The sequence below is a fragment of the Amblyraja radiata genome, chromosome 20, assembly GCF_010909765.2.
Source record: "Amblyraja radiata isolate CabotCenter1 chromosome 20, sAmbRad1.1.pri, whole genome shotgun sequence".
NCBI lineage: Eukaryota > Metazoa > Chordata > Chondrichthyes > Rajiformes > Rajidae > Amblyraja > Amblyraja radiata.
The window spans coordinates 21,601,493-21,613,690 of NC_045975.1; the positions used below are offsets into that span (position 1 = coordinate 21,601,493).

General features: G+C 43.3%; 1 protein-coding gene across 6 annotated transcripts in view; it reads right to left on the bottom strand.

The window, feature by feature from the left end:
• Nucleotides 1-12,198, bottom strand: part of abcc8 (ATP binding cassette subfamily C member 8) — a 104,565-nt gene that overhangs the window by 53,881 nt on the left and 38,486 nt on the right. For all 6 annotated transcript variants that reach the window (XM_033038992.1, XM_033038997.1, XM_033038993.1 and 3 more), the window contains exons 10-13: nt 9,575-9,709; nt 6,912-7,074; nt 4,770-4,810; nt 3,490-3,635 (exon numbers count right to left, since the gene is read on the bottom strand). In XM_033038992.1, coding sequence (XP_032894883.1) covers nt 3,490-3,635; nt 4,770-4,810; nt 6,912-7,074; nt 9,575-9,709 — 485 coding nt within the window. The remainder of the gene's footprint in view (nt 1-3,489; nt 3,636-4,769; nt 4,811-6,911; nt 7,075-9,574; nt 9,710-12,198) is intronic.

Here is a 12,198-nt window from a genome sequence, read left to right on the forward strand (position 1 = left end):
GATTTCATGGCAACTGATGGTCCAGCACCTCCTTTAATCCGGACAAACTGACAAGAGCGCACTTGAAAACTCCGTGATCGCCAGACTAATTCTCTGGGCGCCACGGATAATGTTGCAGTGGCACCCGCTCTTTCAAGACATGTCCCTCTGTCCTGACAGAGTTATTTGTTTACATCAGCATTGGAGGTGATCCCTCGGTTTTGTACGATTCTTGGTTTACTTTGCTTACATTTAACCCTGGCTATGGCTTCGAAGTATTAATGCAATCCATCAATCATTTAATTCACATTTAATTTACTTTAATATTTGTTTTATTTAAGTTTCTAGCAGTCCACGGAGTGTGAGGGACGTGGGAGAGGTATAATTAGTGGGTCAGAGATGTATTGTTGAATTAATATTACGTGACCTCTTTTGGTCTGGACAAACGGATAATCTGGCAAGGTTCTGGAACCAAGGGTGCCGGAAAATCGCTGGTGGCCTTGTATTTGTAAAAGAATGCTATTGAATATAAGAAGTATTCATCTTTTTTTAATAAATGTTCACTTCTTTTCCTAGAGATGGTTTAACTGATGATTTGATACAGGTCCAAAGATGCTGGCTGTATTAACTATCCAAAATATATATATCTTGCTGTAATCATTCCACACTGACATAGAGTCATCGAGTCATACAGCATGGAAACAGGCCCTGGAATAAAGTGACTTAGTTGATATCAATGGCCAAAACTCTTAATATTCTTTATCCAGTTTTAACAAACATAACAACATATTGAAGTGAGCTGCAGAGACAAATTGGACTGATAGTCATTCAGAACAGAAACAGGCCTTTCAGCCCAATTCAGTAGTACCGACCAAGATGCCACATCTGAGCTAGATCCATTTTCCCTCATTTGGCTCAAGTCCCTCTACCTCATTGATATGAGCCAAACACGGGCAGATGGACTAGTGCAGATGGGGCATCTTGGTTGGCATGAGCAAGATGGGCCGAAGGGCCTGTTTCTATGCAGTATGACTCTTTATCAAACCTTATGGGCCACAAAGTGTGGTTGTGTTACCCTCATCACCTCACGAAGGCATACTGCTTCCCAATACCATCCGTGCCACTTACTCTCATTACTAGTTTAAACCACCAAAACTTAGTTTAGTTTATTTTAATTTATTATTCCCACATGTACCGAAGTATAATGAAAAGCTGTTATTTGCATACTATCCTGTCAAAGAAAAGACTATGCATGAATACAATCAGGCCATCCACAGGATCATCCATAAAGGGTACGGCATTTAGTGCAAAGCTATAGCAACATTGATCCAATCCAAGTCAATTTACAAATTTGTTGACGACGACGTCACCACAGTGGGCCGGATATCAAATAAAAATGATACAGAGTACAGGAAGGAGATTGAGAACCTCGTGTCCTGGCGCCAAGACAACACCTCTCCCTCAATGTCAGCAAGACAAAGGAGATTCTGCCATCTGGGAAGAGGTACAGGAGCATCAGCTGCAAAACCAGCAGGATGCTACACAGCTTCTTCCCACAGGCAATAAGACTGGTTAACGGACTGTGTCCCCTCCCCATATATCATACACCAACACATCCAACCTCGCCCATACTTTGACAGCTAGGCACCTGTCAAAGGAAAGCCACTGTTTGGTCTGAATTTTTATTTCAATTATTAGGCCTTTTTTAGATATGGTAATTTTAATTTTTAAAACTGTATGTATTTATTCTGTTTTTATTAACTGCACTGACAGGAACTGATTGAGAAACAATTTTTTCGTTTCATCTGTGTATGTAAGTACTCAGTTAAAATGACATTAAAGTAAATACTGAATACTGAATACTGAGATGGTGATCGACTTCAGGAAGCGATGCGGTGCACATACATTGATTGCACTGAAGTAGGGATGGTTGAAAAGCTCAAGTTGTTTGGAATAAATATCATCAGCAATTTATCATGGAGTCTTCTTCTTTCGTGTCCATCATCTATGTTTCAAATGTTCGACCAGGCTCTTGCACAGTGGACAGCCTTCTCGTTTGCCACCGCTAGATCTTCCAGGCAGCATTGTTCACCAAGAAGTGGACATCTTAGTAGGTGTGGCATGGATTGTATAGATGTTCCACATTCACATTCTGTGTCTGCCGCACCTGCATAGCCCCAATGGCTCATATTGGTCTTGCAATGGGTCCTGGAGTAGCCACATCGAAGCAATGGCCAACAAATCACACCAATGCCTTCAATCAAGGACCAGTCACTCCCTCTTCTCCCATCTCCCATCAGGCAAAATGTATAGGAGTTTGAAAACGCATACCTCCAGATTCAGGGACAGTTTCTTCCCAGCTGTTATCAAGCAACTGAACCACCCTACCAGGAACTAGAGAGTGGTCCTGACCTCCCATCTACCGCATGGAGACCTTCGAAATATCTTTAATCGGACTTTACTGGACTTTATCTTGCACTAAAAGTGATACCCTTCATCCTGTATCTGTACACTGTGGACAGCTTGATTGTAATCATGTGTAGCCTTCCGCTGACTGGATAGCACACACCAAAAAAAGCTTTTTAATGTACCTTGGTATACCTGACAATAATACACTAAACTAAACCAAGTCAGATCAGTGCAGCAATTATTTAAATTTAGGTTCCTTGCATTCTAAGTGCCTACTTAACAATGTAAGACGCTAAAAGAACATACGAACGTGGGTGATTGATTAATTGAAGTAATTGATTTTACTGTAAAACTGAATATAAATTGTTCCAATGGCGGTACATCTGACAATTATACACTCTGGATTCTTCATGAATCACAGGGGATTTCATCCAGGCCAGTATGAAGAAGGTGAACTACATTCAACGCATCACCATCAACGTCAATGGACCCAAGAGAGTGCCTCGATAATCTCGGGCCGAGCGTGTGGACCGGACGTGACCTGAAGCTGCATGGAGCGGCAGAGCAGCGTAGGAGGACATCAACGACTACGCTTGGCCAGGCCGACCTTGCAACGCCGCCAGGACAACCGGCCTTCATGGTCAGGTTAAGAACTCTGCACTTATAACAAATGGGGCTTGAAAATGGCACCAAACCTGGTGACTCTTGTATGCTGTCTCAGTGTACTATTCCGATACACTGATCATAAGTTCATAAATTCTAGCAGAATTAGGCCATTTGACCATCAAATGTACTAAAATATCTATTGACTTGCTACACCACAGCCGTCTGTGACAACGAATTCCACCGAATCACCACCCTCTGACAAAATAAATTCCTCCCCATCCCCTTTCTAAAAGCACGTCCTTTTATACTGAGGCTATGTCCTCAGGTCCTGGACTCTCCCACTAGTGGAAACATCCTCTCCACATTCACTCTAGTATCAGGCCTTTCACTAATGGGTAAGTTTCCATGAGGTCCCACCTCATCCTTCGAAACTCCAGCAAGTACAATGGTTCAGTGGAGAGAAAGACCACACACTATGTTTGAACATCGTTTTACCTGACTAAAGCTTTGACAGTTGAGCGGACCACACTTGACAGCAGGAAGAGAGGTGTGACCAAAATGTGGAAGAGAGAGAGGGAAGCAAAGGCCACCGCTGGTGACAGGTCTGCATCTTCATAGAGTTGGGTGTGAACGACAAATGTCTTTTGATAAATCAGAGAAAAAAGTTAGCTCCCGGACCAATCAATAAATCAATAAAAATATAGATCCACCACTGATTTCCCAGAAACTGGTGGAGTGGCCCCCTTGATTTGTCCCACACGGACAAAATCACCCCCTGGAAGTCCCCCCGAAAATGTGGCACCTAGGCTGGATGAGCCAGCCGATCTTGACCTCATCGGGACTTCCACAACCGATCGGCGGGTCGAATTTGACCCTGCGGCCGGGGCTCTGGAACTCCGGCCTGGCCAGATCTGGCAGGTGTGTTCCCATAGCCGACTTCAGTGGCTGACTTTGCAAGCCGGTATCTGGCCCCCCAAGGCCGTGACCTCTGTTGGTCCGACAAAACGGACAACATGGCAAGGCTCTGGAACCCGTGGTGGTGGAAAATATGTGGTGGATCCTGTACAACATTCAACAAAAACACAACATAGTACAGTCATTCGCATATCACTGCACCTTAATTGGGACACGTGACAATAAAAGACCTTTGAAACCTTTGAAATAATAATACACAAGAACATTTAGCAGGTCTATCCGAACAGACGTATTTGAGTTTCAAACAATAAACAAAAGACAATTGGGCAGATAAAATCCACAATATAAATTCATATTAATTCAGATATTTATTTCTGACTAATCTTTGGTTCATCTTTTGTTCATCCATTTGTTTGATCTACTGTATGTCTGTGTTTAATATAACAATGTGGTGCAGCTGGTAGTGCTGCTGCTTCACAGTACCAGAGACCCAGGTTCAATCCTGACATTGGTCGCTGGCTGTACAGAGTTTGTACGTTCTCACTGTGACCGCGTGGGTTTTCTCCGGGTGCTCCCGGTTCCTCACACAATCCAAAGATGTGCAGGTTTGTTGGGTTTTTTCTCTTTGGTAAAATTGTAAATTGTTCCTGGTGTGTTTAGGATAGTGTGGATGTGCGGGGTGATCGCTGGGCCACGCGGACTCGTGGAAACGGCCTGTTTCCACTCTGTATCTCAGACAAATCTAAAAGATTTAAAATCAATTACCGAGTGAGTTGAATCTACTGGTATATTTATATTGTGATTATTACTATTCATGCAACCCAAGAACCTGATTTGAAAAGGAAACATCATCTACTTACAGTGAGGACTGCTGCAATAGGTATTGCTGCATTCATAAAAACTGAAAATAAGGAGAGAACCTTGTGAAGGAACAACATGAAAGCAGCTTGCATTTGTATTAATAGCTATACAATAATTAGGCTTCATCCTGGCAGTATGGGTTAAATGTTACCAGTACACAAGGTTTAATCTTCTCAACTACATGGCTCACTTGTAGTGCATCATGATCCATGTCTTTCAGCAGTAAACCATGCCTATTCACATTATTCCCATTATCATGTATCTGTACACTGTACATGGCTCGATGGTAATCGTGTATAATTTTTCCACTGAATGGTTAGCATGCAACTAAAGCTTTTCACTGTACCTCAAAACAAGTGACAATAAACTAAACTCAAGTTCAAATCTACTTCTTTCTGAAGTAACAAGGAACTGCAGATGCTGGTTTACACAAAAAGACATAAAGTGCTGGAGCATCTCAGTGGGTCAGGCAGCATTTCATAGTCATAGTCATACAGTGTGGAAGCAGTCCCTTCGGCCCAACTTGCCTATGCTGACCGACATACCCCGATCTACACTAGTCCCACCTGCCTGCATTTTGCCCATATCCCTCTGAACCTATCCTACCCATGTACCTGTCCATAGGAATGTATTTAGAGATTGCAATCTCTGGAGAACGTGGATAGGTGTCATTTCAGGTCAGGATCCTTCTTCAGACTGATTGACTTTTTGGGTCTCGAACCCAAACATCACCTATCGATGTCCTCCAGAGATGCTGCCTGACCCATTCAGTTGCTCCAGCACTTTGTGTGATCCCTTTTTCTGAGACAGTTTTACTCTTGTATATAGGACACAGGATCAGAACTTTTGGCCCACAATAACTGTGCCAAACATGATGCTAAGACCAACTCTTGTCTGCCTGCACGTAATCTATATTCCTTCATTCTCTGCATATACATACACCAATCCAAAAGTCTCCTAAATGCCACTATTGTATCTGCCTCCACCACCACCTGTGGTAGCACGTTCCTGTCACCCACCTCCATATCTTGCCCTTTGCTCTATCTATTGGACCTGAGTTTTCAGTTTGACTTGGATATAGCTTTAATCCTAGTTCATAGAAACTTCTAACATGCTACTGTTATTTCAAATTGAAGAGGGAAACCTAGTTTAACTTTGGAGGCACCATGGCGCAGCGGTAGAGAAGCTGCCTTACAGTGCCACAGATCCGGGTTCAATCCTGACTACGAGTGCTGTCTGTATGGAATTTGTACGTTCTCTCTGTGACTGCGTGGGTTTTCTCCGGGTGCCCCAGTTTCCTCCACATCCAAAAGATGTGCGGGTTTGTAGGTTAATGGGTTTCTGTAAACTGCCCCAAGTGTGTAGGGAGTGGATGAGAAAGTGGGATAACATAGAACTAGCATATGGGTGATCACTGGTTGGCCCAAACTTGGTGGGCTGAAGGGCTTGTTTCCGTGCTGTATCTCTAAATTAAACTAAACTAAATTACTGTCATCCAGTCTAAAGATCAGGATTTTTTTTAGTTTAGTTCAGAGACACAGCTCTTCACCCACCGAGTCCGCGCCGACCAGCAATCCCCGCACACTAACACTATCCAACACACACTAGGGATAATTTACAATTTTACCAAGCCAATTAGCTTCCAAACCTGTAAGTCTTTGGAGTGTGGGAGGAAACCGGAGATCCCGGGGAAAACCCACGAGGCCATGGGGAGAACGCGCAAACTCCACACAGACAGGGTTGAACCCGGGTCTCTGGTGCTGTAAGGCAGCATCTCTACCGCTGCGTCACTCTGCCGCCCAATTCTTAATGAGAGTCACCACAGATTTGTTCAGGAAGGTCAAGTGTGACTGCCTTGATCGACCATTTTGATGAGGGGACAGACTGCTGATGAGTAAGTGCTTTTCTAGTGGTCTACATTGATTTTAGCACGGCTATTGATGAAGTCCTAAATGGATGAGTCCCATAAATCTGGATATTAATAATCACAGTAGGGTTGATTTCATTCAAATATCACCCCTGTAAAGTATGATTTTTTTACATGAGCAATTTCTGCAGTCCAGTTAAACGCACAGCAATAAAACAAGCAGGTGGCAAAGTACAAATACAACATTTGAAATAAAACATAAATGATTTCTTACTGGATATGGAGGTGTACAGAGCAAAGGATGTGAGACATGTGAGTTCTTTGTGTCTAGTTTCTTCCACACTCTTATGGAAGATCTTTTCCCAGGCATACAGTTTAAGTAGTTTGATTCCTCTGAGCAGCTCGTTGGTTTTTCTCAAGCGTTCATTTGAGTAATCCTGCAATAGGTAGAACAGTCAGTGGCAGAGCTGAGAGAAGAACAAACCAAGCCATCAAGACAGTTTCATTGTGGACATTGGACTTGGTCTAAGGAACTGTTGTTCCATAGCACTCTGTATCTGCTTTGCTTTTCTCTCTCCCTTTGCTCTATCTGTTGTACGAGTTTGAACTGATTGTGTCTATCAATGGTCTATCTGAAGATAGACACAAAATTCTGGTGTAACTCAGCGGGTCAGGCAGCATCTCTGGAGAAAAGGAATAGGTGGCTTTTCGGTTTGAGACCCTTCTACAGACTGACCCAACCTGAAGTGTCACATTCCTTTTCTCCACAGATGCTGCCTTATCCGCTGAGTTACTCCAGCACTTTGTGTCTATCTTCAATGTAAACCAGCTTCTGCAGTTCCTTCCCACACAGATGGTATATCTGATCTGTTTGGATCAAATGCAAAACAAAGCTTCTTCCCCTCTGTTACCAAGCTTCCGAATGGTCCTTCCAAAAGCTAGGGTATTGCCCGATTCACCTCTACCCCATTGAGGACATTGGACTCTGTCTGTGGAACTGGTGCACTACAATGCTGAGAACTATATTCTGCACTCTGTATCTTCCCCTTTGCTCTACCTATTGTGCTTGAGTTTGGCCTGATTGTATTAATGTGTAGTATTCTCTGCTTTGTATGGATAACATGCAAAACAAAGCTTTTCACTCTACCTCGGTACGTAACACAATAATAAGCCTAAACTGGTCAGAGCTCAATACTTCAATCATCAGGTCCGCATGGACATGCTGAATCTGCCAAGGCATGTCCTTGATCAGAAAGATGGAAAGACCAGGGTAGGTTGCTGGCTATAATAATTTCTCGGAACACGAAGTTGTCGACCATCTCTACAACAGCCTCATTGATGAGGACAGGGTCCAGGCTCCAGACAGTAAAATGGGGCTGGTGCAGGATTGGTGCACAGAGGTGCTCTATGGTCGGCATGGCATTGATGGGCCGAAGAGCATGATTGATTGATTGATTGATTGAAAGATAAAGCATGGGAACAGGCCCTACGGCCCACCAGGTCCACACCAACTATCGATCACCTGTTCACACTGATTCTGTGTCATTCCACTTTCTCATCCACTCCCTACCCACAAGGGGCAAATTACAGAGGCCAATTCACCTACAAACCTGCGATGTGGGAGGAAACCAGAGCACCTGGAGGAAACCCACGTGGTCACAGGAAGACCATATAAACTCCACACAGTCAGCACCCGAGGTCAGGATCGAACCCGGGACTCTGGCGCTGTGAGACGGTGGCTCTACCAGCTGCGCCACTGTGCTGCCCTTAAACTTGTTCTTGGGATGAAACTCTCTCCATGTTTAAGGCAGGGATTAGAGATGCTTCAACATGGTCAGCAATGCACCCTGCTCATATTTTAATGTTTTAAATTTATTCAGAAGGAAAATAAATGATTTTCTATATCTTCTGCGGATGTAAGCAAATCTATTCGTGTTGCAATTCAGACCCAATGACCCAAAATCCTAATAGTTCCCATTGCAAGTAAATGTTGCATGCACCATTAGACGTACATGCAGACGAACAGATGGAAAACAGTGTAGCATAGTGTGCGGTCGTGCACTTTGGTAGTCGGAATAAAGGCATCGAATATTTTCTAAATGGGGAGTGGATTCAGAAATTGGAGGGTGCAAAGGGACTAGGGATTGCTGATGCAGGATTCCCAAAAGCTCATTGGATAGTAAGGAAGGCAAATGCAATGTTGGCATTTATTTTGAGAGGACTAGAATATAAGGACACTCGGGCAAGAGGATTAGAGCGGCACAGTGGCGCAGTGGTAGAGTTGCTGTCTTACAGTGCCAGAGACCCGGGTTCAACCCTGCCCTCAGGTGCTATCTGTATGGAGTTTGTACCTTCTCACTGTGAAGGCGTGGGGAATTTCCTGGTGCTCCGGTTTCCTCCCACACTCCTAAGATGCGCAGGTTTGTAGGATAATTGACCTGTAGAATTCTAAATTGTCCCTAGTGTGTAGGATAGTGCTGGTGTACGGGGTGATCGCTGGTGGTTGCAGACTCGGTGGGCCGAAGGGCCTGTTTCCACTGTATCACTAAAGTCTAAAGTCTGAAATAAACTCACAATTTCTGGGTAAGGACAGTTTGTCACACTATCATTTTGTCACGCACTATGAGAACACGCCTGGTCTAGATGTGGATCTAGATGTTCTTACAGAAGCTCTACTGTGCTGGGGTCATTAGGAGGAAAGTACAAATTAGAAGATTGTTTTGTCACAACGGATGAACTCAGCAAGATTAATTTGTGCACTCATATGCACTCAACCCATTAACAACAGGGACAAGATAACTTTGGGAGCAAGCCGCTTGTTTTTTCCACCTGATTGAGAAGCGTAGCATATGTGGGCATTCAATTAATTCCAATGAACAATCTGGGATTAGTTAATAATTATTACAGAGTTACATTTTGTTGTGAAGTAACACTCACCAATGTGCTTTTCTGGGCATGAGAAAATTTGGTTGCTACAAAATACTGCACTGGGGCCAACAACATAATTACTGTCGCTCCAATTAAGGCACTGATTCCAAGGAGGTAATAAAGAAGAAATACTCCTACAATAATCTGTAATGCAAAAAAAAAGTCATTTACACTGGGGTCAAAACAATTCTGCAATGCAACAATAGTACAGGTCCATCACTGATTTTCCGGCAACTGATGGTCCGGCACTTCCTTTATTCCGGACAAAATTCCGAGAGCGTTGTAAGTGGCGCAAGCTCTTTCGGGATGCGTGACTCCATGCTGAAATAATTAATTGTTTACTTCTTTGCTAATTGTTAATTATTTATTTAAGTTCCGAGCAGTCCAAGGCGCTTCCGAGATACGGTCGGGGTATATTGAAAGGGTCAGAGGTGTATTGTTGAATTATTATTACGTGACCGTTGGTCTGGCAAAATGGATCATCCGGAAAGGCTCTGGAAGCAAGGGTACCAGAAAATCATTGGTGGACCTGTAGGATTAAAAACAAAGTCTATTTTTGATCAATATTTGTAAAAACATGACTTCATTTTTATCAGAATAACATGGATTACTACAATCACTTTAAAATAAAAATCTGACTTTATTGGACTTTGTCTTGCACTAAACGTTATTCCCTTTATCATATATCTGTACACTGTGGTTGATTCAATTGTAATCATGTATAGTCTTTCCGCTGACTGGTCAGCACGCAACAAAAAGCTTTACACGTGACAATAAACTAAACTCAACTAAACAAGCAAGAACACAAAGTGTTGGAGTAACTCAGGGGGCCAGATCTGACCTGCAGTTCCTTGTGTATACCAAAAAAATAATTAGTTCATCCTAGAACACAGAACATAGAACAGTACAGCACAGGAACAGGCCCTTTGGCCCACAATGTCTGTGCTGAATATAATGCCAAGACCAACTCTTATCTGCCTGTACCTGGTCCATATCCCTCCATTGCCTGCGCAAAAACCTCTTAAACGCTACTATTGTATCTGCCTCCATCCCCATCCCTGGCAGCATGTTACAGGCATTCATCACCTTCTGTGTGAAAAACGTGCCAAGTACATCAACTTTAAATGTTCCCCCCCTCTGGCGTTAAAGTTATGGCCTCTAGTATTTGATGTTTCCATCCTTGAAAAAAGGTTCTGACTGTCTACCTTATCTATGTCTCTCATCATTGTATATACTTCTGTCAGCTTTCCCCTCAATCTCTATCGTTTCAGAGAAAACAATCCAAGTCTGTCCAACCTCTCCCCATAGCTAATATCTCCCTAATCAACGCAACATTCTAATAAACATCTTTTGTACTTTTCCAAGGCCTCCACATCCTTCCTGTAAAGGGGCGACCAGATCTGCGCGCAATACTCCAAATGCAGCCTGACCAAATTCCTGTAAAGCTGCATCATGACCTCTTGCCTCTTGTACTCAATCCCCCCGACCAATCTACCTGCGATGCCACTTTCAGGGAGTTATGGACTTTGACCCCAAGATCCCTCTGTATACCTTGCACCCATCAGTGCCATTTCCAACGAGTTTAGAACCATTAATGAAAGGAGGTGAAAATACTTTCATTACCAGGATAGAACGCCAAGCCGATTGAATTAATTTTGGAATCTCGAGAAATAAATCTAAGGTACTTATAATGTAACCGGATATGTCCACAAAAAAAACGATGTCACCTATTGATAAAGTGGTTCCATCCTGTTCACATAGGCTTGGTGCCATTTGCAGGCACACCCATATTTGTCATGTTGGTGGTTTTAACTGAAAAATTAAATGGAGGGATCTCAGCTGGTAACTTTGATGTGGCAAATAGAGCTAAGATGGCTGATTCCTCCGGCTCTTATGTGACTGGTCGGGTTAAGTTCATGTTCATAAGTTTAGTTTAGGGATATAGCATCCAAACAAACCCATTGGCCCACGAGTCCACGCTGGCCATCAATCACTTAGTTCACACTAGTTCTATGCTGTCCACCTTTGTACCTCCACTCCCTATATGTTAGTGTCCATATTTACAAACCTGCTCATAAGTTCATAAGTTCCCAGAGCAGAATTAGGCCATTCAGCCCATCAAGTCCACGCCGCCATTCAATCATGGCTGATCTATCTTTCCCTCTCAACCACATTCTCCTGCCTTTTCCCCGTAATCCTTGACACCCATACTAATCAAGAATCTGTCAATCTCTGCCTTAAAAATACCCAATGACTTGACCGTCACAGCCATTTGTGGCAATGAATTCCACAGATTCACCACCCTCGCACTAAAAAGTAGCAACAAGTAGGTCTGAAGAAAGGCTCTCAACTTGAAATGTTACCTATCCATGTTGTCCAGAAATGCTGCCTGACCCGCTGAGTTACTCTAGCACTTTGAGTCTTTTTCTTTGCTTATTCTGGCTGGTGTGTGGTGATTTCACAAGCTCTCTCCCCCCCACCCCAGCGATGTTTAAGATGCAACGTTCTAATGTCAATGAATTCCATGGAGAGGGTGGGGAGATGTTCTCATCTTGCAACTATCACTTTCATTTGGCACCAGTCATGTTGATATAACTTCTCAGTTATCAGCCCGCGTGCGAATCAGATCCAGA